The sequence below is a fragment of the Leptonychotes weddellii genome, chromosome X (assembly GCF_054177405.1).
Source record: "Leptonychotes weddellii isolate Sample4059 chromosome X, ASM5417740v2, whole genome shotgun sequence".
Lineage (NCBI taxonomy): Eukaryota > Metazoa > Chordata > Mammalia > Carnivora > Phocidae > Leptonychotes > Leptonychotes weddellii.
This window is the reverse complement of record NC_138385.1, coordinates 4,137,979-4,165,124: the sequence shown is the minus strand read 5'-3', so window position 1 is coordinate 4,165,124 and position 27,146 is coordinate 4,137,979. Positions and strand designations below refer to the sequence as shown.

Below are 27,146 nucleotides of genomic sequence, written 5' to 3'. Positions count from 1 at the left end.
GGAGAGTCTCTCTGGACAGGGAGAAAGGAGAAATCCAACCATTACTAGAGAAGTGTTTTGTTGTTGTTGTTGTTTTAAATTCTTCATCTTGATTTGAAAGCTCCTTGCCCTCTTTAAAGATTTTCAAGGGGCGCCTCAGTGGCTCAGTCGGTTAAGTGTCAGACTCCTGGTTTCGGCTCAGGTCATGATCTCAGGGTCATGGGATCGAGCCCCATGTCAGGCTCCGCACTCAATGCAGAGTCTGCTTGGGATTCTCTCTCTCCCTCTCCCTCTGCCCCTCCCCCTGCTCACTCACTATCGCGGGCACTCTGTCTCCCTCTGAAATGAATAAATAAAATTCTTTTTTTTTTTTAAAGATTTTATTTATTTATTCATGAGAGACAGAGAGAGAGACAGAGGCAGAGGGAGAAGCAGGCTCCCCACGGAGCAGGGAGCCCGATGCGGGACTCGATCCCAGGACCCTGGAATCATGACCTGAGCCGAAGGCAGATGCTTAACTGACTGAGCCACCCAGGCGTCCCGAATAAATAAAATTCTTTAAAAAAGATGTTCAAGTCTACATGCAAAGGGCCACTCACCTTGTGTAGTCAGCAAGTTATTTTAATAATTGAGTGTGTACTCTCCAAATCATAAACGTCTCAGAGACAGAAGGGGTCTTAGTAGTTAGTTCTCTGGCAAACGATTGCCTGTGTCAGGATCAGGGTTTCTGGACCTTGGCACTACGGCCACGTGGGGCCAGTCAGCTCTCTGTCGTGGGGGCTGCCCTGGGCGTGCCTGTTGTCATTTCTGGCCTCTCCCCTACTTGACTCCAGTAGCTGCCCCCTCTCAGTTATGACAACCCAAGATGAGTCCGGAAGTTGCCGAATGTGCCCTGAGGGCAGAATGGCCCCCCACTCCCACAGAGAACCACCAGCCCAGGCGAAGCTGGCGTACCTTAGGTGACAGAGTTCTCCAGGTGTAGGACCAGGCTCTCCCCACCACGAGCTGCTGTCCAAAAGCGCACCCCTGCAGCATCCAGTGCTGGTTTTTCCCTGGGGGCCGTGAGAGCTGCTCCGATCTCTCTGGCCCAGGGTGGTTCTGCAGAGATTTCAAGACCATGCCATGCTCTGCCCCTCATGCCTCATCACCCCCTGCCCTACTCCCAAGTCTTCTTTCCTCCAAGTTGAACATTCCTCCTTCAACTGTTGCTCACCTGACACGTCGGGGCTCCCGTGGGTCCGAATTTCCACAACAGCTCCAGGTCCTCAGCTAAACGCAATTCTCTAGGTGCTGGCAGAGCAACCAACAGCCTCCCTCCTCCCGGATTCCCGGATGGAGCCAGACATCGCTTTCACTCCTGGCACCTACATTGCATGAAGTCCCGCACTGAGCCGCTGACCAAAATGTTGAAGGTTCATTCGGACACGTGACACTGCTCCCTTGGGTCATCCCTCCTTAGCACCTTGGTCCTGGGGCCCAGTTGTTAGGCCCACATTTATCCTTCTCAAACTTCACCAGTTCACAAGAAATGGGTACCCATGCTTGCCTCTGAGGACAGAGAGCTGGCCGGGCGTGGGATGAAATAGAAAATGACTTGTTGTTGCATACCTGTGTGTGCCTGTTAAACTGCGGACCAATAAACTTGGTGTATTGCCTCATCACAATGAATAAGTCAGCAAATAAATCCACTGGACATACTTCACCTGCTTAGACTGACCCAATCCTCCCCGCCTGTCCTGACCCATTCAGAAGTTTATGACGTCTTCCGGTGTTCTCACTTTCTTCCCCAAATATGATAGGCATGCCTTCCCAATCTTCACTCAAAGCCATCGATAAGGAAAGGTGGAAATGACAAGCCAGGGTTTGTTAAAGCCCTTTTAAGTCAAAAGCACTAAGTGGGCTCTTTTCCAGTTGGCACCCCACGAACCCACCCTTTTCCCTCAAGAAGACAAGTCAGCCTTCCTTTAAGTGGTTTCCCTAAATGGAGGCCTACCCGATTGGTGACCCCCCCTTCCTCCTTCTCTCTGGGGAGTCTCTAACTGCAGGGCAAGCTGAGAGAAATCAGCTGCCACCAATAACTCGGCTCCTTCGGAACAAGCCCCTCCCCCGCCCCCCATGCCTGGCCTGGCCTCCCACGGGTGGGAGCAGGTCGGGTACTGTAAGGGGGCGAAACTGCACGTCAGGAGGGAGGTCTGTTAACCGGCTTCACGGATTTTCAGGCGGCATCAAGCAGTCCCAAAACAGCAGCAAGAACTGCACACACAATGATAATGGCAAATTTAATATGATTTATTCATACAATAACTCATGCTGCACTTAACACAAATACAAGGATACCTTTTTCAATAGTGTGGAAGAGATGAATTCATAAAACCTGTTAAGTAAATAATGAGTTTTGAATATAAATCACCTGCAAAGGTTCTTTCCAAAGCACACCCGAAACGACAATAAATTAGGGCAAGGGTTTTGTAAATGTCAGCCTCAGTCCTGCTTTAAACCGTCTTACCCGCATAAATCACAGTCCCCGACTTTTACAGACAGGAAAACACAAAAGCTGCTCCTCTCTCTGCCCACGTCCTAAGTCTGGCTTCCTTGCAGGTGCCAAATACACTGGACAGCAAGGCTTTGTTCCCCACCGCCGGCGGGGCTCGGCTCCTTCCGCCTGGGCTGTGCCACACCGCCCCCTGCGTGCACCTGCAAGTGGCCTCCCAGACACCAGAGCCAACCCAAGCCACGTTTGTTTTCTCCAGCCTGGAATCACCCCCATCAGAGGCCTAGGACCGTTGTCCAGAATCCAGAGATCCCCACCAGTGGCTGCCAGCGATCCCGGGTGGGACATGGAATAACAGCCCCCAAGCAAAGCCCTTGAGGATGGGCTCTCCACCACATCAGACTGCCTGGACTTCAGCAAACACTCGAGAGGAAAACAGCATCTGCCCTACCAGGTAGGTAAGTGGACGGGATATCAGCAGGAGCTTCAGGAGCACATGGGAGGCAGGTGCCAAGAGCAGTGGGGACTCTTACCCATCACGGCAACATTGTAGGCGATCTGAGGGCACCGACTAGTGACAACCCTCTCAGCTTCAAGTTCTCGTGTCTCAAGTCTCCCAGGAGAGACTGCCCGGGCAAGGTAAGGGGACACCGAGTGCACTGGGGCGGGAGGGGGCTGGGCTGACAGCAGGCTCAACCACGATGGACTATACCTCCGGCCAAAAGAGATACTGGGCGGAGCCAAAGGGGGCAGCTGGGTTCTAGTTCAACGCGCCATCCCAGGCCAGAATTCAAGAGACTCCTCAAAGGAGCTGTAGTGTGAAGGCTGGACTTGGGCAAAGAGAAGGGATGCCCAAAGCCCCTCACACAGTGAGGCCTGACACTGTCCCCATTAAACACTAACTCCCCATGTCCCCCTCTCCCCGGCCCCTGGTAACCACCGTTCTACTTTCTGTTCCTATGAATTTGGCCACTCTAGGAACCTTACAGAAGTGGAGTCATACAGTATTCATCAGTTTGTGTCTGCTTTCTTTGATTTAGAGCAGTATCTTCAAGGGCCATCCACGTAGTGGCCTAAGTCAGAGTTTCCTTCCTTTTGAAGATGGAATAATGCTCCATTGTCCAGATAGACCACATGTTGTTGTCTCTCCATTCGCCTCCTGATGGACACCTGGGTTGTTTCCACCTTTTGGCTATTGTGAATAATGCTGCTGTGAACATAGCTGCACAGTTATCTGTTCCAATCTCTGCTTTTAATTATTTTTGAGTATATACCCAGTCTTAATCAGTTAAAAATGTTGGGGGTGTGTGCTGCGAGATGAGCGAGGTGGCTGGAGGAGCCTCACCCTGGCTACAGAGGGCAAGATTTCTCTGAATGATGGCAAGGGGTGACCTCACTGACGCCTCCTGGGCAGGGTGGAGGAGGGAGGAGCAGAGGGAGAGGGACAAGCAGACTGTGCTGGGCATAGAGCTCGACCCGGGCTCCATCTCACGACCCCAAGATGATGACCTGAGCCAAAATCAAGAGTCAGACGCTCCACCGAGTGGGCCACCCAGGTGCCTCGCTAACATTATTTTAGATCACAGAAGCAGGATACAGGATTGGATGTGATAGATTTCATCTATGTAAAGACACAAATGTCCTTATGTGTGCATATGTATGTGGGCAGGAAAAAGAGCGGGGAGAAATGCAAGAATGTCGCAATGGCTGTATTCTGGAGGGGGCTCTTCCTCTCATCCTCACCATTTTCCACCTCTTCCACATTTTATACAATGAGCATACGTGACTCTGATAATCAGTGAAGAGACGGGGTAGATGAAGTATAAAACCGAACCACAAAAACAGCAAAGGAAAATGAATATTTGTTCAATCTCCAGATTGGGAAGGGTCTCCATGTTTAACAGGAAAAAAAAAAAATCAGACAGGAAAAGAGCAATTTGTTTATTTTAAAAAGTGAAATCCATAACCAAAATTTAAAGGCAAATTCACATGACTGGAAATACACACACCCAACAATTTTACAAAGAGAACAATGATCAAGGTCACTGATAAGCAGAGAGTTACAAGGTCAAACAGGATACCACTTTCACCTATTATCATTAGGGGTGGGGGCTTTTTGGTTTTATGGTTTTTATTATTTGTATGCTTGCTTTATTTTTAGTTTTACTACCCTAAGGTAGCAGAAGAGTGGGGAGAGGGGCCAAACAGAGAAGCTTTTGACAATTTGGCACAGAGAGACAAGCCTAAGGGAATAATTTGAAATACATAAAAATATTTTATTCGCAAAGTTGTTCATCACAGCATTATTTACAATACCAAAAATCTGGAAATAAGCTGAATTTTCAATCATTGAAAGAAGGTTAATTATGAAAAAAGCTACACAATAAAATATATTACCATCAGTATAAAGCATCTTTGCAGAAATTTGTAGTAACCACATATAATATTTAGTGAGAAAAAGAAAAATATAAAACTATAAGATAAAACACATAGGATGACCACAGCAATGTAAAAAATTCATAGCCCAAAGAAGGCAAGATATTAAGTGACCATCTTGGGGCAAAATACTGATGCATTTTCTTGCCTTTAACTACATTTCTGTTTTCCAGTTTTTCTACAATTAACACTTTAACTTTGTGCTCAGAAAAAGATACCTTTTTTCCAAAGTGGCCACAAGACTCATTAGCGATGTTCCTGTTCATTTCATGCCACGACGGGGTCTAGAGTCACAGAGTGCCAGCCTCATGGAGATGGTGGGGGCGGGGGAGTGAGTGTGAAGAATGGTCATGAACGGCGAGGGAAGGGGACAAGCTAGGGCGGGCAGGGAGGCAGGGATCGGCAAGGGAGAGCCAGGGACCAGCGTGCACACTGGTCGGCCAAGGAAAGGGGCTTTGTGGAGCCAGGGAAGACTCTGACTGCTCAGCGAAGGTCTGTGTGGACCCCGTAGTAGGCACTGACGGTGTTCGCAGAGGGTGGGGTCAAAGAGGGAGTTCAGGAAGACACGTGGATTCTTCAGGAGCAAGGGAGGAAAGAGGAGGGGAGGTAAGCTACGTGGGAAGTAGGCGAGAGGGCTGGTGATGGTGATGGCGATGGCACTAGCCCTGGGGGAGGTGAGCGCCGAGGGCCAGAGGGCACTCCCCGTGCCGCGCTTCAACCAAACAGCCTTGGCGCGCCTCTGGACAAGCCTTTGTGCACGCAAACACCGGGTGGACAATCAGCCCCCAGGCGGAACTTGCCAGCCGCTGGGTGGACCCGGCTCGCGTTCAGAGTTAGTCTAGGGCAGCTCCGTTCCACTTTCTGCCACGATGGAAAGGTTCTAGATCTGTGCTCTCCAATAAGGCAGCCACTAACCGCGTCAGGCTGATGAGCACTTGAGATGTGGCAAGCCTAACCCAGATTCTGCTTTGGAAATGTTTATTTCATTTTAATTCATTTAAACAGTCGCGTGTGCCTAGTGGCCACTGGACAGCACACACCGAGGAGCGGTGATTCTCAAAGTCTACTCTCGGGGGGAGCAGCGTAGTTTGTAGGAAATGCACATTCTCAGGCCCCACCCCAGCCGCGATGGCGCAGAAGCTCTGTGGGCGGGGGCCCGCACGCTGAATTTTAGCAAGGCTTCAGGTGGCTCTGACGCACCCTCCCGTTTGTGAGCCACTGAAACGGGGCCACTCAAATTTTCTGGGCTCGCTAGTTCTGGTTTCACCTGCACTGTATGCAAGAAGCCCCGCTCGAGTGAAATGGGGCTTTCTACAAACCATGAAGAAAACGTGCCCAGCTCAGGGGTACGAGAAGGGCTGTGTGGAGCCACAGAGTTGTGCTCACTCTGGGCCGAGTCAGGATAAGGAATGTGGTCAGCGCTGACGTCTGAAAACCAGAACGTGGCTGTTCATCCCAGCGTGTGCGGGAGACGTGCAAAAGGAAAGAAAATGTGGCTCTACGTTGGGTTCAGTGTCAAAAACAGTAACCACCCATAACCTGTGAGACGATTTGGAAGAGCGTGCCACTGAACGGGAAATGCAGGCTTTGCTTCTAACAGGAGAGAGGTTGTAAAGGGAGGCCGAGAGAAACCAAAAGCAAAGGCAGAGCTGAAGCACTCGGCCAGTGTCCTCGCATAGAAGAGAGGAGATAGAAGCACTTCCAGTAGAGACAGATCGACACACAAAAGCGCCCCGTGTAGACCCAGCCCCAGATGTGGCTTTGGTCACATGGGTGAATTACTGCCAGAAAGGCAGCCGCACCCCCGACCTATCTGTCACTTTACTCTTCTCTGGCACAGTTCAGCTTTCAACTTCAGCAAGGGCAGAACTGGGAGATTTTTGATACTACAACTGTGTTTCAAGAAATAAAGCGAGGGGCGCCTGGGTGGCTCAGTTGTTAAGCATCTGCCTTCAGCTCAGGTCATGATCCCAGGGTCCTGGGATCGAGCCCCGCATCGGGCTCCCTGCTCCGCGGGAAGCCTGCTTCTCCCTCTCCCACTCCCCCTGCTTGTGTTCCCTCTCTCGCTGTATCTCTGTCAAATAAATAAAATCTTTTAAAAAATAAAAAGAAAGCGAGAAAAAATGATGGAGTGTACACACTGCGGCCAACAGGAGCAACAAACGGATGTGAAATAAAAGCCCGTGTTAAAACTTATCATTATAACTGGGGAGTAGGAGATAAAGCTAAATACACTGAAAATATGTCACGAGGAATTTACAGACTAGATTGTAAAAATCTTAGTGGAAGTGATGAGAGCGATAAAGAGGATGAAGAAGGAGAAATAAAGGGCCCAGGGAACCCATCTACTAGTAAAGCTGAGGCTTCCAGAAGAAAGATGAGCCTCAGGATCGGGAGAGATGAATAGGGCCCTTCACTCTTCAGCTAGAAACTGCTGTTGCCAGGACACTAAGTCACTTAATCACTTCGAAGATTGCTGTGTTACCATATATACCTCTGCTGTAGGCTAATTAATAAAAAAAAAAAAAAAACTTCCTGAAAGTACTGATTTGAAGTCATCTTTTACTATAATATCTTGCCTTTTTTGTTACAATTTAATACACTTAAGTAACTTAACCTAATTTGCTGAAGAATTTTCTTTCACAAGCATTTACCTTTAAACACTGAAGCACTTGTAAAGAGAGAATTACTAGAAATAACTCACTTCGATACAGGACTACGTAAGATGTTTATTTAGAATGTGGTTGACTCCTCTGATGACTACTGGTAACTGACCAGCTTCCCCGTGTTATAAATATGAGTTGTGACTACCCCGTCCTTTTTAAGATGATGTAGGCTAAGCTTATTATAACTACCACCTGCCTTTCTGGTTACTTTCATATTTAGGGAATACAGAACTATGTTCTGGGGGATTAGAAATTACCTAATATTATACTAAATGAAGTTTTCCCAATGCTCAAAATAATTCAGAATTTAATAAAATTAGTGTTGTCTTTAATTAGCAATTAAAAGTAGAATATTTCCTGCCTCCTGGATAAATGGATACCTGCAACCAACCATTCCTGAAGAAGGAGAACACTAACAGTTTTGAGTGACTCAATTCATGGATACAGTTATGCCTTTAAATGTCTTCCACTGTGAATAACAGTGCCTTTCAATAGGTGATCTTTGAGATCAAGGGTCATATTACTTGCTAACAAATTATTATTTGGGCCAGAAGTTCCTGAACATTTCTAACTGAACTTCCCAAATATCTCATGCCCCTAGTTTACTGAGCATTATTTATTATTTGATGTAGAAATTCCACATAATCACTTCATGCACATTATATCTCTGGATTTTGAAAATTTGCAATCTTATTAACAAAAGTTGAAGGTAAGACTTTAAGGCCTTAGCATCTAGCATTATTTAACTGCACATTTTACAAACCTGAAACCTGAAATATTGACATAATATTTTGAATATATTGGGCTAAATAATTAAATTATAAACAAAAGAACCAGGGACTTCATGTGAAACCTAATGTGACCAATGGCTACTTTTTGAAATGCACTAAATTCCAGAGATAATTACAGTATTTCTTGAGTACAGTGTTATGTTTGGTTATTATGGTCTTGATGGCTAAAAGTATGACAATTTTCCAGTTGCTCCCTTTACGCTTATCCACTCAATAAATAAGCTGTGATTGTCCAAAAAAGGAAAAAATAGTTCAGCCTAGCCCCAGTCCGATTACCAAGTAGAAATTAATAAAGACCCTAATTAATAAAGAATCAAAAGGTTAGGCTATTACATAGTCTTAGGTCAAACTGTTGACGCATGCTTTGATTGCCTACCCCTCAGGTTGCTTCCATTATGGGTGATCACCAAATGACCAGCCCTAACTCCCCCTCTCCCCAGGTGGAAGGGAGCACGTGATACCCACCCTCCTCGCTAGTTGGCAGGAGTCAAGGCATCAGTGATCGGAGGAGGTCTCTGCCCTGGGAGTCATTATACATGTTGTGGTCCTGCAAAGGGTCAGAATCAACAAAATACAGTTCCCCTGCGTGGACGTCAGAAAAGTTAGCCAGAAATTCATGGGGATTGAAGCCAACCCACACAGTGTACCGATAGTCTATCGTGCGTATGGAATAGCCCATGACTTTTATATCTTTTAAGCTCGGCTTGTCAGAATTCCACTGGGGAGAATCTGCAGGCCGGGGGTACTGGCTATAGGCAATAGACTCACGGGGATTACCATGAAAGTACGGGTCCTCTTCCAGGTCTTGGAATCGGAAATGCTTCACAAGGCTCTGGCCTTCTCGGCACCGCTCGACATGAAATGAGGGAATGGGACAGCGAGGTGGCACATGCAGTCCCGCAAGTCCCACGAGTGTGGGGGAGAGAGAGAGAAGTTCCACGAGGTCTGTGACTTGCCGGCCTGAAACGGGAAGCAATCCAGCTGAACAGACTACTTTACAGAAGCCTGCACAGCTCACAGGATGAAGAAGGGAGCATGTCTGGGCTCCACAGGTTGTCTTTTGTTCTCTTGCATTTATTTTGGGCCCACGAGTTTAGGAACAACGCCAACTTGGCACCTCATCCCACAAGAGGATGCAAAATGAAGGTGCCCACAGCCGGTTGGCACTTGTAAAAATCTGTGACTTTTGGAACCACCCGTGTAATCACTGATTCAGGCAAGGATCATCAACAGAAGCCCTAACCATTGGGTAAAAATCTGTTGGGGGACAGGATATTCGGAGTCTCAGTAGTACCACCCTGCAGATCACTCCCTCCTGGACATCAGCACATGCCCTTTAGACTGTGGCAGACTACAAACAACATCACGTTTACCATCTTGATGTTCTGTAGTGTCCCGTTCAGGGGCATTAAAAACATCCACCCTGTTGTGCAGCCGTCCCCACCATCCATATCCAGAACGCTTCTCACCTTCCTGAACAGTCATCTGTCCTCACTGAACACTCCCTTCCCATCTCCTCCCACCAGCCCCTGGCACCCACTATCCTACTTTCTTGTCTCTATGAACTGGACTCCTCGCGGGACCTCGTGTAAGTGCAATCACATGGTATTTGTCCCTTTAGGACTGCTTCCTTCAATGACCACAATGTCCTCGAGGTTCCCCCATGTTGTAGGTGTCAGAATGCCCTGCCTTTTTTAAGGCTGAGCAACATGCCACTACACGGAGAGACCACGTGTGGCTTCTCCATTCATCTGGCAATGGACACGGGTTGCTTCCACCTTCTGGCTATTGTGAAGGATGCTCTGAACATTCACGTACAAGTTTTTGCTTGAATACCTATGTTTAATTCTGTGGGATATCTACCTAGGAGTGGAACTGTGGAGTCACATGGTAACTCTACGTGTAACTTTGTGAGGAACCACTAAGCCATTTTCCACAGTGGCTGTGCCATTTTACCTCCCCACCAGCAATGTGAGGGTTCCACTTTCTCCACGCCATGCCAGTGCCGTAGGTTTCTATTTATTTTGAGAATGGGTATGAAACGACATCTCATTGTGGTTGATCCATCTTTAAAGTCTCAATCCTATACTTTATATTGATTCCTGTTAAAACTGATCTGGGCTTTGAGCCATCATTCTGGCCTTTCTGGATCTTTAAGAGTTAGCTTTATACAGCCCAATTTTATTTCCTACACATTTGGTAAGTAAAAGAAAAAGAAAAAAAGTAAAGCAGCTTAAAAAAGATACTTTCTACAATGGCAAGACCTGGCTGGCATGACTACCTTCATCAGGTGATCAAATCTGGCACCACTAACAACAGCGAAGGCCACCATGAAGTGCCCCCACTGTGACCCCACCTCACGTGCAGTGCACGTGTCAAAAATGTTTACCCTGAATCTAGTCATGAGGAAGCAATGAGATAAATCCAGACTGTGGGCTGTTGCAAAGACAGCTACCTGGAATGCTTGTAAAAAGATGAGGGCAAGGAGAAATGGGGGCCCAGATCACGTCAGGCCTTGTTGGCCATCATAAGGGCTTTCACTCAGTGAGACAGGAGCACAGAAGGCTCCAGAACAGGGCTGTGACACCCCCTGACTCGGGTTTTGACAGGATCACTTTGGCTACTGTGAGGAGGAAGAACTCCAACGGGCCAAGGGCACAAGCAGGACGACTTCAGGAAGCTGTTGCAGGAATCCAGCAGGACATGTGGCACTGTGATCCAAGGTGGCAGCATGAGGCGGTGAGAAGCAGTATGGCCAGACTGAATGGAGAGCGATAGGCTTGCGGACAGACTACATATCACATATGTAGGGAGGATGGGAGACAGGCAGGGGTCAGGAGGACTCCACAGTTTTTTGGCCTGAGTAAGCACGGCCATTCCCTGAGAGGGGAAAGACGGTCAAAAGAAAGGCTTACAGTGAAAGGCCAGAAGCCCAGCTTGGGCGTGTTAGACTGGCCAAGTGGAACAGGCTGTTGGAAATCCCAGTCCAAAGTTCAGAGAGGAGACAGAGGCTAGAGATAAAATTGGGGAATAAACTGGGAACAGTGCAGTTACATGAATTTACAACTTGCTGAACACCTCCCCAAAAAAGTTTCAAAAAACATTCTCAACCTGTCAGATTTCTCCAAGCAAACAGAGGGCTATAATCATGCCCTGATGGTTTAAGCTTTTTATCAATGACTTGAAAGAAGACAGAGTATGCAGCATACAAAAATCAAATGTAGAGAAAATAAAATCGGGCCATATGAAGCAAACTTGGAAACATCCAGAAAGGCCGGAATGATGGGCCAGAACAACAACAACAACAAATCAACAAAAATCAATATAAAGGACAAGATTTAGATGTTAAGTGGATTTAGATGGATTAAATGCAGAAGTCCAGAAAGGGGGCAACCTGGTTTTGCAGAGTTCATGGAAAAAGTACTCTAACTCATACACAACTCGTCTCTGTGCTGAGCAGATCAACTCAAGAAAGAACTGGCAAAGAACCTACACGGGTCGCCCCATGCGGCAGCAAAGGGTATCTTGTTCCAGGGACACTTCTGGAAATGTTTTCTTTAAACTGGAGCTTTGGGGAAAGCAGAGACCAGGATAACCATGGGTCTATCACTACTGTGAAGGAACTGCAGGCCTGGGGGTTTCCACCTAGAGAGGAGAGGTATCAGTGTCGTTTGCAAGGCCGGGACGGACTGACACGTGGAAGTCCAAGTAAACGTGCCCTTCACTGCTGGGGAGGGCAGGGCAGAAGCAGAGTCACCTGGCAGACTTTATAGGTCTAGTGGCTCACTAGACTGCTGAGCTGCCAATGTGGCAAATGCCTCCCTCACGAAGGGCTGCGTCCCTGCCCGAAGGGTGCGGGTAACGGAGTTCTGCTCATCTGTCGGGGGCAGGCTCCTGCCCTGGAGGAGTCTGCCGCCCCCTTCCTCTGAGCCTCGGAGCACACGGTCATCTCCACCACGACAGTCCTCCTCATCCTGGGGATGCTGCCTACTCCTTCGTCCCACCCCCTCTCCAGGCTCCTCGTGGACCGGGGCCGTACGTGTTGGCTCCGGCCCTGCCACTCCTCCCAGACCCAGAGGTACTCAGGAATGCCAACCCTGGACAGGAAGACAGGGCTGGGTAAGGCCCGGGCTATGAATCGGTGAGATGGTTTGCATATAAAGTAGAGGGAGTTTACTATCAAGCAATATCACTTCAGCATATTTTATACCTGGCTCCATCAATTCCAAGACAGAATCGAAAGGGTCGATGTAAGGGAAAAGCTTCTCGCCTGCCTCTGGAAGTGGAGCTGTCCTCCCGGGAACATAGAACATCAAGGGCACGCGAGTAGTGACGTCAAAATTGCTGTATTTGGCCCACTCTCCATGTTCACCTAGAGCCCACCCTGGTTCACAAAAAGCACAGAGTAAGAGAAAACAAATAATGACATCACAGCTCAGCTTGTTCATTTAAGATACCATTTCACTCCCTGCTGTAGAAACCAGAGGAAGCAAAAACTCATCACACAGAAGAAATTCCTCTGTAATTACCACAAACAAGGTGATCTTCCCTAAATACTGCTTTATTTGAAGTTAGACATTTGTCTTGAATGAGGAAACCTCTAAAAGGAAAAAAAACATACTAAATTCCCAAACAAAACTATCTTCTTTTAGCAAGCAACTAACACTTGCACCCAGCTTGGGCTCCGAGGGCCCAGCGCCCCCATCCCCCGCACCCTGCACGCAGGCCAGGCCTCCCCTCCTGAGAGGGGCTCGTCCTGACTGGGCGGGGATGCTGTCCTGTCCTGTGCTGCCCTCTCGGGACACAAGTCCCGTGGGTTCCACTTTCCACTTGAGGGGGTGCACCACCAAACCACGAACTGTGATGCTGCCACATCGCTCACCTTTTAAAAAGGCAGAGATATCTTGTTCAATTGTTAAAATAAAGCACAGACCAAAAAAATAGAACTTGATTGCAGACCCTTAACCTTCATGAAAAACACAACCCTCTTAACCCTGATTGAAAAGCTTCCTTGCAAAAGACAGCTTGACCACTCGAGCTGGAAATTTCTAATGCTGTTTCTAAGCACCCTTTTTGATATAAAAAAAAATATAAAAAACAGAGATTGCACCTTGAGTATTTCATGTTACAAAATAACCAAAGCCACATAAAGCTGCCATGTATGGATTCGAGAGGCTTTTGTGGTTTGGAGGCAGGGAATCTCAGGAGGGCCATTTGAGAAGAGCCATTTGTAATCAATGCAGCGGCCTTAGAGCAAAGAGAGCTTCTGAGTGGGCCTTGCCTTCTTCCCGGGCACAGCGGATTGTGTTAGCGCTGGGACAGGAAACTAAGCACTGACGAGAGGGGTCAGAAGTGGATGGCAAACCATTAGGGAGAGAGCGAAACATTATGACACCTCCCTATATAACAAAATAATGTGGGTCTTTACAAGGCTTAAGGTAAGCCCGAGAGAAATCACATGGAGAACTGTCCGTGACATTAAGTGGAAAAAGCAAACCAGGGAACAAAAGAGTTGATAAGCACAATCGATCCTGCCTCGTCCCATGACTATATATTACATACATCCCCACACCCGCACACACCACAGCCACCTGTCGCTGCACAACCAAAGGTCTGTCAGCACCAGGTCGGCCTGGGCAGGTGGGATAAGAGGGAAGGGCAGGGTGGTCTGGCCCTACATTGTATGCTCTCTATGCTTTTTTCTTTTTACAACGACTATACGTTGATATCGTCCCATTACATAGTTGACGATACTAAAGAACTGTTTTCTTATCTCTAAATATGATAATGGTAGTATGATTATATTTTAAAAGAGCTAAATTTTTTAGAGATACTGTTCAGAAACCTAAACCACCTGGGATTTGCTTCAGAATAATTTGGGGGGAGGGGAGGGGTGAGGATGAGCCAAACAAGACCACCGGGAGTGGGTAACTGGGGAGCACAGTGATGGGGACTGGGGGTTGTTGTTTATCCTCTATTCCTGGACATGTTAAAAATTTTCCAATTAAGAAGAATCTTTTTAAATAAATTGTTTCCATTTTTGGAAAAAGTGGGAAACTGCCTTAAAAGAGAGAAAGCATTGCAAGCCCCAGGCTCTTGGCAGAAAGAATATAGGGACTGGGGGTGGAGGAGTGAAGTCAGGTCCGAGGGCCTTGTTGGGCCGTGCCAGGATTGTTCCGGATCCTCCTAAGAAAAACTAAAAGTCCTCCAACCCTCTAGATTGGAAGCATGGGTTAAAAGGGCTCCCCATACAAATGGAGGGTTCCTGCTGAGTTCATCCAGAAAAAAAAGGTTCCACGAGGTCCCCACCCAAGCATCCAAGATGCTCCTTGGACCGAAAAGGGGCCCCACCTCTACGGAGAGAGGTCCCAGGACTAACAGGCCATCATAAAAGCACCTCAAGACCCCAGACTTGGGGCACTGCTGATTCCCAAAAGAGAACACGCCTGTGTTTAAGGCAATCTAGAAAAGCATGTTTTGCAGAGAAGTCCAGGTGCTCTGAGTGACTCCCCAGGGGACCGGAAAATGCTTACCATGATCGGAGACAAATGCAATGATGGTGCTGTTAGCCAGCTGGAGATCATCCAAAGCATTCAGAAGGCGGCCAACCTGCGCGTCCAAGTACGAAACGGAGGCAAAGTAGCTCTGGCGGATTTTCCGCTGCACGTTAAAGGAGGAGAGTGAGTGCCACTTTAACCGTGTGCACAGAGCCGTGTCACCTCTGCTGATGCCCTTGACTCGCTCAGCCAAAACATAAAGCACATTTCCCCCCCATCTGTGTCCCTGGGCCCACATGCTCCTGGCGAAATCCAGGGTCCACAGCAGATCCAAAAGGAAGATTCTTTTCTAAGCAAATCAGATTTCACTTTAGGGCACAGGTCACAGCGGACGGATGTGCCACTTACTGTCCCTTTCTGTCTCCTTCACCTATTCTTATGGGTCCCAGGAGGTGACCATGTAAACTAAAACGCACCCCTCCCCCCCAGTTACTCCAAACTCTGCTGAGGGTGGCACCAAAGACCCAACGAAGTTCTATTCCTTCCCCAAGGACCAGAAACCGGGGGGCTTAGAACAAGAGACAGCTACTGAGATGCAGGGGTGGGCAGAGCCACGCTCTCCCCCAGGGCTCTGATGGAGGGGCTCGTCTCGTGCAGCTGCTGCTGGTGGCTGGCAGCCTTGGTGTTCCTGGGCTTGTGGCCGCATCACCCCAGTCTCTCCCTCCATCCCCACATGGCCTTCTTCCCGGGTGTGTCTCTCTCCTCTTCTTATGGGGACACCCGTCATACTAACTCGAGTATGACCTCATCTTAACTAATGACATCTGCAAATGACCCTAGTTCCAAGCAAGGCCCCATTCTGAGGGGGTCAGGACTTTAAGTTTTCGAGGAACACAACTGAGCCCATAACAATGGCCATGGCTGGGTCTTTCCTCTGACTACCTTTTAACCCAGCAGGACGGCAACTGCTTGTCCTCACAGACTGTGGCTTGCATGTGAGGCTCATGTCTAACAACCTCCCAGCAGGCAGAAGAGCAATGGAGGGACCCAGGCTGGAGGCCAAGGGAGGCACTGAGGCGATTCAAGGTGAGTTGATGCGATCTGGGCTTCACGTGCGTGAGTCTGACAACAGCCCAGAGCACCTGTCAGGGGATGAATGGCGCTAGATCAGTGCTGGGCCCGTAGGAGGAGCTTGACAGACACTTGTTGAATGAACAAATCGAACCCAGACCGACTGCAGTGGTCATGAAAGACGTGACAGAGCAAGAGGGCAGTACGGATCTGAAGGGAATGCAGGGAGATCCAGTAGGAGTGCGGGCAGTGGAGGAAGCCAGCGGGGAAGGAGATGAGGATTCCCAGGCTGACTCCAGGTTTCTTGTTCAGCTGGTGGCACCATTCAATGGCATGGGGAGCACAAGAAGAGGAGGAGGGGGAGGAAGGAGAAGAGGAAGAACAGGAGTGGTGGCGTGGCCCCATGGGTCCTAGGAAGCAGAGGTCTCCACAGGCAATTGCGTGGCAATGACCCTCACAGGCAAGTGGACAGACATGTCTGAAATCAGGAGCAAGACTGGGATAGGAGGAGAGAAGGGGCAGGAAGGTTCCAGTGGGGGCCCTGGGGCTGACCCAGTGGAGCAGCACCTCCTAAGCAGCAGACACAGAAAGAGGAAGGGGGCAGAGAGGGCCCAGGAGGACCGGTGAGGGGGCCAAGGAGGAGTGGCACCAGCCAACAGTGAGAAAGCAGCAAGGACTTTGGGAAGGTTAGGTCCCACAAGGATGAATTTTATTCGCCAAGGTCAGTGCCGACCTAGGTAAGAGCGCTGAGTGGGCTGGGGAGGCAGGAGGCTGCGCAGAAGCGAATGAAGAACGAACGGACACTAAGGCCACATTTCCCTCCTTCTCCCTTGAAGGGCAGGTGAGGGCATGGTGTCATCTGCTGAGAGATGGTGAAGAGGGGTGTAAAGGACAGGAGGTGTGCAGCCGCACGGGGCAAGAGAGTCCTGAGCAGAGAGCCCTCGTGGGTGGGCTGCTGGGGCTGGAGGCTGGGCCTGTGTGTCTCCACCTCAGGGCTGCACGGATTCAGTCCAGCAGTCTCAGGACCTTGGGCTTAAGAGCAGAGTGGTGGCTGGACCGTCCTGTGATCGGGGCACAAGTATTTCGAGGGGCTGGCGAGAACAGTAAGCCACCTGCCCAGGAGCGAAGCCCAGGGGGAGAGGAGAAGTCCCCACTCACAATCGCCAGGAGGCGTGTGGGGAACGAGTATGTGGAGTGAAAGAGCTGTGAGAAGAGACTGTGGTCAGGGTGGTGACTGAGGAGGAGCCGGCCTAGGAGGTGACACACCCCCGAGGGTGGGCCCTGAGGTCCCTCCCTCCCGTGGAGCAGAGCGAGAGGCCTGGAGGCTGAAGAGGGCAGAACTGAGAGGCTCAAGAGTGCAGGGAGATGCGGCCTGGGCGCAGACACCCAAAGCTGCCAGAGAGCAGTGAGCAGGGCCCAAGTTAAGGAGAATGTGGGGCAGGGAGCAGCACGCAAGCACACCAGGGAGGTCCTCTGGGCGGCGACAGCACCAGTGGGCGGGGGGGTGGGGAGAGGGCATCTGAAGGAGCCCTCACATGCGGCTGGCACCATCCTAGATGTTTTCTCAGGTTCGCTGTGCTCCCTGCTGGAAACCTTTCTCCACCTCGTTTCCGTTTTACAGATAAGGAAACAGGCTCAGAGAGGTAAAGGGACTTGCCAGGGGCTGCGCAGCTGGTATGGGGGAGAACGGGAATTCGAACCCAGGCTGTTAAGAACTGACAAGACAAAGCACGAGGCTCTGGCATTCCGTGTCTCCAGTGGGGAATTTGGACTCCCCATGGCACTAACTCTGTGATCTGGGGCAAGTCACCACACCGCCCTGCCTGTAGTTTCCCCACCTGGACAACAGGGAGGGCATGTACCCCAGTTGGTTTCCATGGGGACCAGAGGAGATGACACACAGAAAACACTAAGCACCCTCCTTGGGACACAGTCCATTTTAAAGGGACATTTTAAGTGACCGGCACTAACAAGGCATCCGGGTGCAGGCTCGGAGATGCCATTCGAACAACCCTGCTCTCAGAACCCCTGTGACGGGAAGTCAGGGACAGAGCCACGTGATGAAGCCGCTCCCTTCCCAACTCTCACCACTGCCAGGTGAACCTCAGGAGTCCCACGGACACGAGGGGCGCACACCCCTCACCACCCAAACCCTCACTGTCCAAACAGCTCTGACTAGCAAGAGACACCTGGATATTTTGTTTTGTTCTGAACTATACCCTATGGCAGTATTTGCAGGCTTCTGCGTGCATCAAAATTGCCAGGGGTGCTTTTGCAAATGCCAGTTCTCAGGCCCCTCCTCCAGCTCCCAATCCCCCAAGTCTGAGTTGGGCCAGGATGCTGCACTTCCAACAAGCCCTCATGGGGATTCTGATGCAGGTGGTCCAGGAAGCACCCTTTAAAACCATTGCCCTCTACCTTTCACTGCAGGCTGCCTGTGGAATATTCCAGAAAGAGCACTGGTCAGCATGTTTTCTGCACTCCAGGGAGAGGGTGACTGATGAGTCAGCTGAGGAGTCTAACTCTGTGGCTACTCCGCCTCCACACAATGGCAAAGGGACATCAGATGTTGCAGCTGGATGGCACTGGCCACGTCGGCGCCCTGGCTCCCTCTGCATCAAGGCCCTACTCAGCGCACCACCAGCCGAGAGTGACAGGTGCCTGCGTAGGCCTTCCCACAGAGGGGCCGTGCAAGTGCCAGCAAACTGAACATTCGGGTAGCCACCCGCCACTCTACAGCTGATGAACTGTCACATGAATTAAACAGCATCCCCCATGAGTCAGTGAATGGGTCATCCAGACCTCCTCCCTACCCCAGTGCCAACATCCAGTCAATCACCACATCTCCAGATGCCCTCCCCCCACCGCTTCTTTGCAAGTGGAGACACGGCTTGGGAGACGATAACCACCCAGCACTTCCCATATCCTAAATTCCTTCAGACCACCCCCAGCCCCAGCGCCTCAGAAGACACCTAGCACAGAGAAGATTCTGAGTAAGACACGATGGGTGGGGTGCTGTCACCGATGACATCATGTCATACATAAGAGCCCAGTAATTCCCCCAAATATGTCCCTGGTACCTGAAAATCCACAGGAATTGGGCCATAGGGCACACTGAGGTTCAAGGCCTGGACGTCCTCCCGCTTCCTGATGTCCATCCAGGGGTTGTAGGCCACGGGAGGGAGGCCAGCAGGGACCTGGGGGTCAGGAGCCAGGGTGATGTTCTCCAAGGGATACAGCTTCTGAAACTCCTTGGGGGAAAAGCACACAAAGACACCAGGTTGTCATTCTTTCAGCAAAGGCACAAGGCTGGGAATCTCCGGGTCTTTCTATTGCCTTTTCTCTAAGCCCAGGATGTGTTTACACGGTGACTCACTGACACTCCCCAGGTAGCTTCCCCTACCTGAAGGTCAGGCCTAAGGTCACTGTCACAAGATGCCCATGGTAATGAAATCATGCCACTTGTTTCCTATAAACCAAGCAGCAACAGCTCTTTTTTCATACAAATCAACGTCATCCTATTTCTGTCCCCACTTCCTACTTCCCCTCCAGCTGGAAAAGGGGTAGGGGCTATTTCCAGTTCCCAAAACCTCCCTCAGGTTTGGCAACTCCTCAGGAGTGCTCACAAAACTTAGAACAGTCCTACCTGCGGCTGCCAAACACAATCAGCAAAGGGCAAAGCCACGTGAGTGAAGCCCAGGGAAAACCAGGCACAAGCTTCCAGAATCCTCTCCCAGTGAAGTCATACAGGATGTGCTTAATTCCCCCAGCAATGAGTTGTGTAACAACGTGTGTGAGATGCTGTTGCCATGGAAGCTCATTAGAGCCTCAGCACGCGGGCTGTTTACTGGGGCTGCCCACCCAGGCCCCCTCTGCCTGCACATATCGACGCCACAGACTTTAGGCGGGAGAGCAGGGGTATGCGTAAACAGTGTGGGCACAGGGAGCCACTCCTCGCTTGGGGAGCGGTGCGAACTCTCCCAGGGTCCAGGTTCCCAGAGCCCGGCCAAAGGCCAGCCTTGCAAGCAGGCCTTGCTAAGGAGAGCAGCTAGGCCGGCTAGGTGAGCTCCTGTCTGCACAAGAGGCAGAAGTGAGTCTCCCTCCGTCAAAGGGGGACAGATCCCGCTAGGAAGGTGAGATCCCCTGGGCCAATCGAAGCATCAAAGAGCACACCTTTGGCTCTCCACTCCCAACACAAATGAGGGGCATTCTTTACAAAGTCAAAAGAATGCGCTGCTCAGGCCCAGGGAAGACACAACAGGGAAAAACTGAAAAAGATTTTTAAAAAGAAGAGATTATACGCTCTAAATGATGGACAGGCGAGCACAGCACTCAGGTTGCAACGAGCAATGCAGCACCCTGTGTGGAAGGGGTCTCACGTGCCAGGCTCAGGGGGAATGCCAATTACTGAAGAGGGCTTCACGGCCCTTGGAATTGTGCCCCAAGGACTGTCCCTTACCACGGGCATCAGCGGCCAGCTCTGACTTCTCCATGTTGATGTTACCGTCCAACCCAACACGTGCTCCCCGAGTTCAAGGAAAAGAAATAAAACCCTCCAGTGGAGAGGGAGGAAGCCGAGCATTCCCAACAAGATTCTTACATGCCCTAAGCCTACTTCTTAGCCTTGACCTCTGAATCCCATCTTCACGCCACTAAGTACGATAGCACCATCAGGCACCCCTGGTGACCAGGGATGGCAGGACATGGCCCCACTACACCAACCCTTCCTTCAGCAAATGACACAGCTGTCACAGAGGTGTGGGGTCAGCTGTCAGGCAGCTCTTCACCTTGGGGTATCTGAAAGGGATGTGCGGCTTATGATACCCAACAGCCAGGAAGAAAGGGCGGGCCGATGTTTTCGTCTTTTCCAACAAGCGGATGGCTTGCTCAGTGCTCTGTTTGTCAGGCAAGGTGCCCTCTGGCACATCCGCCACATCCACAGGGCAAAGCAGGTTGGCATGGAGTTCTCCATCCGGCCCCCTACATGTCTTTCAAGACAAAACATATCAAGTCAGCTCTTTAAATGCAAGAAAGAGAAGTCACGAAGGTTGGTGTGCACACACAATGGATTTAGCATTCACAGCAGCTGCCCTCTAAGTCCGCCTCATGTACCCTGGCCGGGCACACACGAAGGAGAACTGAAACAGAGAAGCATCTCCTCTTCTCCAGGCAGAGGCCAGAAATCCCCAGCACTTAGCTTCTTGCTGTTAATCTTCTGTCTCCAGGTCATAATTAATTAAAGGAAACCCATGGAAACTAATGATCAAAACAAATCTGTCTCCAGCTCAATAATTTAAAAAAAAGCCAATTAAAAAATGGGCAAAGGACTTGAATAGATGTCTCTCCAGACAAGACAGATAAATGGCCAATAAGCACATGTAAAGATGTTCATGTCATTATTCATCATAGAAATGTCAGTCAAAACCACAGTGAGCTACCGCCCCACACGTGCTAGGATGGCTAGAAATTTTAGAACTGGACAATGACAAGTGCTGGCGAGGATGGGAAGAAACTGGCACCCTCATCCATAGCCACTGGGGGTGTGAAACAGGGCAGCTGCTGTGGAAAAACACGCCGGCGGTTCCTCAAACAGTTAAACAGAGCGTCATTACATAACCCAGCAATTCCACACCTAGGGAGACACCAAGAAAAATGAAAACCTAAGTCCACACAAATACCTGACCTAGCAATTCTACCCAAGAGAACAGAAAACTTAAGCCACACAAAAATGTGTCCGTGAATGTTTGTAGCAGTATTGTTAGCAGTAGCCACAGAGTGGAACCAACCCAAATGTCCACCAACTGGTGAATGGATAAATAACATGTGTTCTACCCACACAATAGAATACTATTTGGCTATAAAAAGTAACGAAGTTTTGGGGCACCTGGCTGGCTTGGTCGGTAGAGCATGCAACTCTTGATTTCAAGGTTGGGTTTTTTGTTTTTTTTTTAAAGATTTTTTATTTATTTATTTGACAGAGAGAGACACAGCGAGAGAGGGAACACAAGCAGGGGGAGTGGGAGAGGGAGAAGCAGGCTTCCCACTGAGCAGGGAGCCCGATGTGGGGCTCGATCCCAGGACTCCGGGATCATGACCTGAGCCGAAGGCAGACGCTTAATGACTGAGCCACCCAGGCGCCCAAGGTTGGGGGTTTGAGCCCCACTTTGGGTGTAGAGATTACTTAATAAAATCTTTAAAAAGAAAGTAATGAAGTTCTGGGGTGCCTGGGTGGCTCAGTTGGTGAAGCGTCTGCCTTCGGCTCAAATCATGATCCTGGGGTCCTGGGATGGAGCCCCACATCGGGCTCCCCTGCTTCTCCCTCTCCCTCTGCCTGCCACTTCCCCCTACTTGTGCTCTCTCTCTCTCTCTCTCTCTGTCAAATAAATAAATAAAATCTTTAAAAAAAAGATCGTAACACCCGTCTCTGTCAAGTCATGATCACAGACAAAACCCACAAACTTCACTGTATAACCAGCTTGAAAGAACGTGAGGTATACGCAACAATTAAGCTTAATCCCGCTACACAGGGAAAAAGCAGTTCCTCTTCAGAACAGTACCCCTTTCACATCCTTACCTTGGTGTTTTCATACTTTTCAGAGGAGGGATGATAAGGTGGAATAGACCAACTATACGGAGAATCATCACTATAATTGGAAGATATTCCTTAAGGGGGGGAAAAAGAAAGTCATTAAATAAAACCTGAAGGGTCCTTCAATGCCCTCCCCACTCCAAATCAAAACTTTGTGAACAGCTATAGAAGTATCATCTCCCTTCTTTGGGACTTTTTCCTCATCTATAAAATCAAGAGCTTAGGCAGATGATGAGAAGTCCCCATTAAAGCCAACTCTCTAGGTTTCTATTTGAGTACTAGGCATCTGACCTCCCGGTCCCTTAAGCCCTGGCAATTCATGCTAGGCTCTGAGGAAGAAACCCAAAAGGGTAGGATCGGCCAGCCTGCTACAGCAACGCGGCCCTACAGAGCCCTTGCTGGAGCCTCTCCCAGACCCTACAAAGAGGCAGCAGTACCACCATGCGCCAGGTGCAGAAGGGGAGGCTCAGGGAAGGCCAGTGCCTAGACTGATACCAACCACAAATTAGATAAGCGAGCTGGGACTCAAACCCAGGCCTTAGGACCCCAGGTTCAGTGCTCATTCATGAAGCAGAAACCCGGCCCTAAGTGCAGCAGTTTGTAGTCCATTTGGGAAGAGAAAAGAACAGTGAAACTACAGAAGGCTGGCCAGCCATCTAGAGAGCAGAAGTGCCGTGTAAGTGGGGGGGCCACAGAGGTGATGGGTCAGCGAGGGCTGTGAGGAGTCGGTGAGGCTTGTGTGGGATCTGAAGGGAAGCGTCGCCTAGGGGGATGAGACAGGAGGAGCCGAGACGGTAGTGTAGGTAGAAAGAACCACAGGAGAAAGCGTCACCAGCATAGTGACCGTCAGGCTCCAACAGGCAGCACCAGGCAAGGTGGGGCTGGAGGGACAGGGGGCGGTGGGTGCAGGGCTTATCAACACAGCAAGCACAGTGGAAAGAGCAGCGCGGGCCAACAGAACTGGGTTCAAATCTCAGCACCGCCCCGTATTACCCGCGCAACCTTGCACAAGCTCCTTGACTTCCGTAAGCCTCAAGTTCCTCCTCAAGCAATGATGCTGATGCTAAAACCTCCCCCAGCCTGCTGCTGAGGAGAGGACTGCGGGAGCGGCCAGCACAGGAACTGGCACGTCCCTGGCAGTCGATCAATGGTAGCTGCTGTCTTCCTTGAACAGGTCCCTGCCTCGCAGGCAAGGTCGTGAGAACAGAGACCCAGCTGAAAAACATGTTTCCACAAGGACTGCAGCCTAAGCTCTCGTTCTCTGGGTAAGACGTGCTGCTTACAGCCTGACTCCACAATCTAATAATCAACACCACTCGGGCCTTCCTTAGCCTCCCTTCCTGAAGCACGGCCTTCCCTCTGCCCTACTTCCTCTTCTCCCCAAACGTGTCTCTCCCCTCCTGCTGTGCTCAGTCAGGCAAAGGCTGTCAGGGTGTAAGCGCCAACTGCGGAAAGTTCTGATGGTGGGCTTTTGGCGACACATGATTCCTGACAGAAACACTTTCCAAAACTGGGCCCCACTTAGCCCAGCCAAATGCTGTCCTCAACCTGGACTGGCCAGCTGGGTTCCAGAAGGCTGCTGAGCCTGCTGATATCACCAGTGAGCAAAGGCAAAGCTACTGAAAACGTTCAAGTCATCGTCCTTAGCAATAAGCACTACTGTCGTATAAAGTGGGCTTTCAACCCACTTTCACACCCTTGAACTACCGGAACTGGGACGCTACCCTGGGAGGTAATCCAAGCAGCTATGACTCATTTGCCAGGGAAGGAATCTGAGGCTGAGAGAGGAAGAACGATTTGCCCAAGGTGAACTGCACAGCTAAGAAGTGGCAGAGCTGGGACTGGAACCCGAGAGCCTGAATCCCTGGTACCACTGTCCATCGGTTCCCTCTACAGAGACATTCATCCCAGCAGTACGTGTGACAGTGGAGACCTGAAATCAACTTGAGACTAAAGTACAGTGGATTTGTATGTGAGACGACTGTGCTGTTGTTAAAAAGTGACATGCATGAAGGGCAGCCATATGGCGAAAAGTTTGTTTAAAACGTTCACAACGTAAAACTGTATACACAGGAAAATCTCAAATCAGAAAAAGAATACGCCTGGAATGAGGGAACATCAAACTTCAGCCCTCCTCAGTGTGGTGCAATTACAAGTAATTCATATCCTTTAGTTTATACTTTCCTTTTTTTACCCCCAACTTTTTGTCAAATAACCATGCATTACTTCAATAGGTTTTTAAAAAGTTTTATTAAAGTTTGTGTTTCAGCACTCTCATTTTGGCATTAAAAAGAGCCAGTTTATCAGGCCGTGTTGGAAGTCAGCACTGGTGGCCCCTGGCACCCTTCAGGCCTTGGGCACCAGCTTACACTCCTCTTGCTGACCTAACTCACAGAGGATGGGCAGCCGTGCCCAAGTGCGGGCCTCTTCACTGGCAAATCCTCATAGCCACCCTGCTCTCCCTTTACTGACAGGGATCCCGGGGCACAGAGGGTCAGTCAGGTGCAGAGCTGGACTCGCACCCAACACTGCCACCTCCCCCAGCCAGTGCCCTTCCTTCCGGCTGAGAAGCCAAAGGAACCAAACAGCACCACGACTAGTTGCCGAAAGAAAAAAGTCCTACTACCCTTTTTCACTTTCGGTGAGAACATGAAGCTAAGGTGAGAAGTAGTATTTTGTACAAAGACAGCAGTGACTAAGGAGGTGTCCACCCAGCCCAAACAGGCCTCTGCAAACACAGCCCCAGCCCCCAGAGGGGGATTCCAGCCCTTGGGCACAAAACAGAAAAGAACCCAGATTTTGGACAGCAAACAGTACCAGGGTGAAAGACTTTTCCAACCGACATGGTCACGTAGCCATTCTCCTTGAAGTACTGGGGGATGGTAGAGAAGTTTCCAGCATGTACCCTCCAGTAGGAATTGAAGTCATACAGGCGGGTGGTGTCTGGTCTCCTCCCAGTGAGGAAGGACACACGGCTCGGGGCACACACTGCTTGCTGTTAGGGAGCAGAAGCAGAGGGAAATGTCCTCAGAGGCAAACAGAGTCTGGATGCTAAAAGGTAACCAGGCAACCTCAAGAGTCCTCAGCAAAACAGCTTGGCAGCTGAGTCATGCAGATCAAAGCCAACCAGTGGGACAAGGGCCTCACTCAGACACCAGGAATAAGTCTTCCCACAAAGAGGCAGGAAAAGACTCAGCCCCTCAAACAAGCAGATGTTTGTGTCCTGTGTGATGGTGTCCCACAGGTGAACTGAAGCAAGGGTCTTAAAGGCTGCCCCGTGAGGGCAAGCTGCATGGTGCTTGCCCAAGGTCAGTCAGCAGACCTGAGAGTGCCATTCTGCAACACCCCTTCCTTCTCAGCACCAGGCAATCCCCTTTGGGGAAGAAAGCTGGGCAGGACCATCCTGAGCATGTTAGGGTCAAGGGACAACCTCTGCCCAAGCTTGAAGGCACAAGCTTCCTTGCCGGTACACAACCAGGTTTTCTCTACCACCATTTTCCAGAGATGTCTGGCCCAATCGGTGCCATCTAACCGTAGCTGAAAGGACCCCATCCCCTAACCCACTGCACAAAGCACACACCCACACCTAGAGGTCCCCAGACATACCTGGGCAAAGGCATTCTGGAAGAGGAGGCTGTGGGATGCCAGCTGGTCGATGTTTGGGGACCTTACGAGCTTGTCCCCGTAACAGCCCAGGGAAGGGCGCAGGTCATCCACGATGATTAGAAGGACATTCAGAGGAGCTGTATGGGAGGGAGGAGCTTCAGTGAGATCACCTGCACTGACAATGAACCCCCAGCCATGGTTGGTGCTAGGGTACTGAGTGGCCCTAGGCTGGCCCCTGCACCCTGGACAGCCCCGCCAACCAAGCCAGGGAGGGGGAGACTAGGGTTGTGCCTCAGGGAGGGTGGGAGTGGGTGCACAGAAGCTCCAGTCCCGGGTGGCAGAATTAGGCTCTGAGCATGGCCTCAAGCCTGGATGAGGGAGGGAGGGAAGGATAGAGGAAAGGAAAGAAGAATTTAGGGAGGGAGAGAAGGATAGGGGGAAGAAAAGATCGTGGGAGGGAGGAAAGGAAGGATGGATGTTATACGGAATAGTAGATGGGACAGAGACAGGAAGTTAAGGATGGACGTAGGCAGAGGAGGAGGTAGGGAGACCGCAATCTGAGCGAGGGCTAGGGCTGCACCTATGGTCCAGTTGCCAGGCGCCGCAGACTCAAGGGAGGCGCAGACCGAGGCCAGGACTAAGCCAAGCCAAAGCAGGCACCAGCCGGCCAGCAGCATTTCTGCCCCGGCGCGGTCACTCCGGGGCGACGGTGACAGGCTGCGGCGGACGGGCCGGACGCGGGCCCCACGTCGCCGACGCCGTCTGCGCGAAGCGGCCGCCGCCGGCCCCACAGGCCCGGGCACCGGGGCCCGAATGCTAGTGCGCCTGCGTGCCTCATACCCGCCCCGCCCCCTCGGGGGGCGGGGCCTGCTGGCCCGCGAGGCCCCTGCGCGTGATCCCGGCCACAGAGGGCGGGGCCGGGGTTCGAGCGCCGAGCCTGGAGCTCGGACCCGGCACCGCCCAGCTGAGCCGTCCGCCTCGCAGGCCCGCCAGCCCGCCGGCAACTACCGCCTTGGGGAG

General features: G+C 50.6%; 1 protein-coding gene and 1 long non-coding RNA gene across 2 annotated transcripts; both read right to left on the bottom strand.

The window, feature by feature from the left end:
• Positions 1-4,397: 4,397 nt before the first annotated feature.
• Positions 4,398-26,930, bottom strand: IDS (iduronate 2-sulfatase). Its single transcript, XM_006744553.3, has 9 exons — positions 26,707-26,930; positions 26,127-26,263; positions 25,338-25,515; positions 22,506-22,594; positions 20,719-20,919; positions 19,012-19,182; positions 14,897-15,023; positions 12,574-12,747; positions 4,398-9,323 (listed from the first exon to the last, which is right to left on the bottom strand). The coding sequence occupies exons 1-9, from the start codon at positions 26,801-26,803 to the stop codon at positions 8,851-8,853; spliced, it is 1,647 nt and encodes a 548-aa protein (XP_006744616.2). The 5' UTR covers positions 26,804-26,930; the 3' UTR covers positions 4,398-8,850.
• Positions 10,070-12,565, bottom strand: LOC145717768 (uncharacterized). Its single transcript, XR_014141173.1, has 2 exons — positions 12,191-12,565; positions 10,070-12,090 (listed from the first exon to the last, which is right to left on the bottom strand). It is a non-coding gene; the product is annotated as an uncharacterized LOC145717768 (long non-coding RNA).
• Positions 26,931-27,146: the final 216 nt, after the last annotated feature.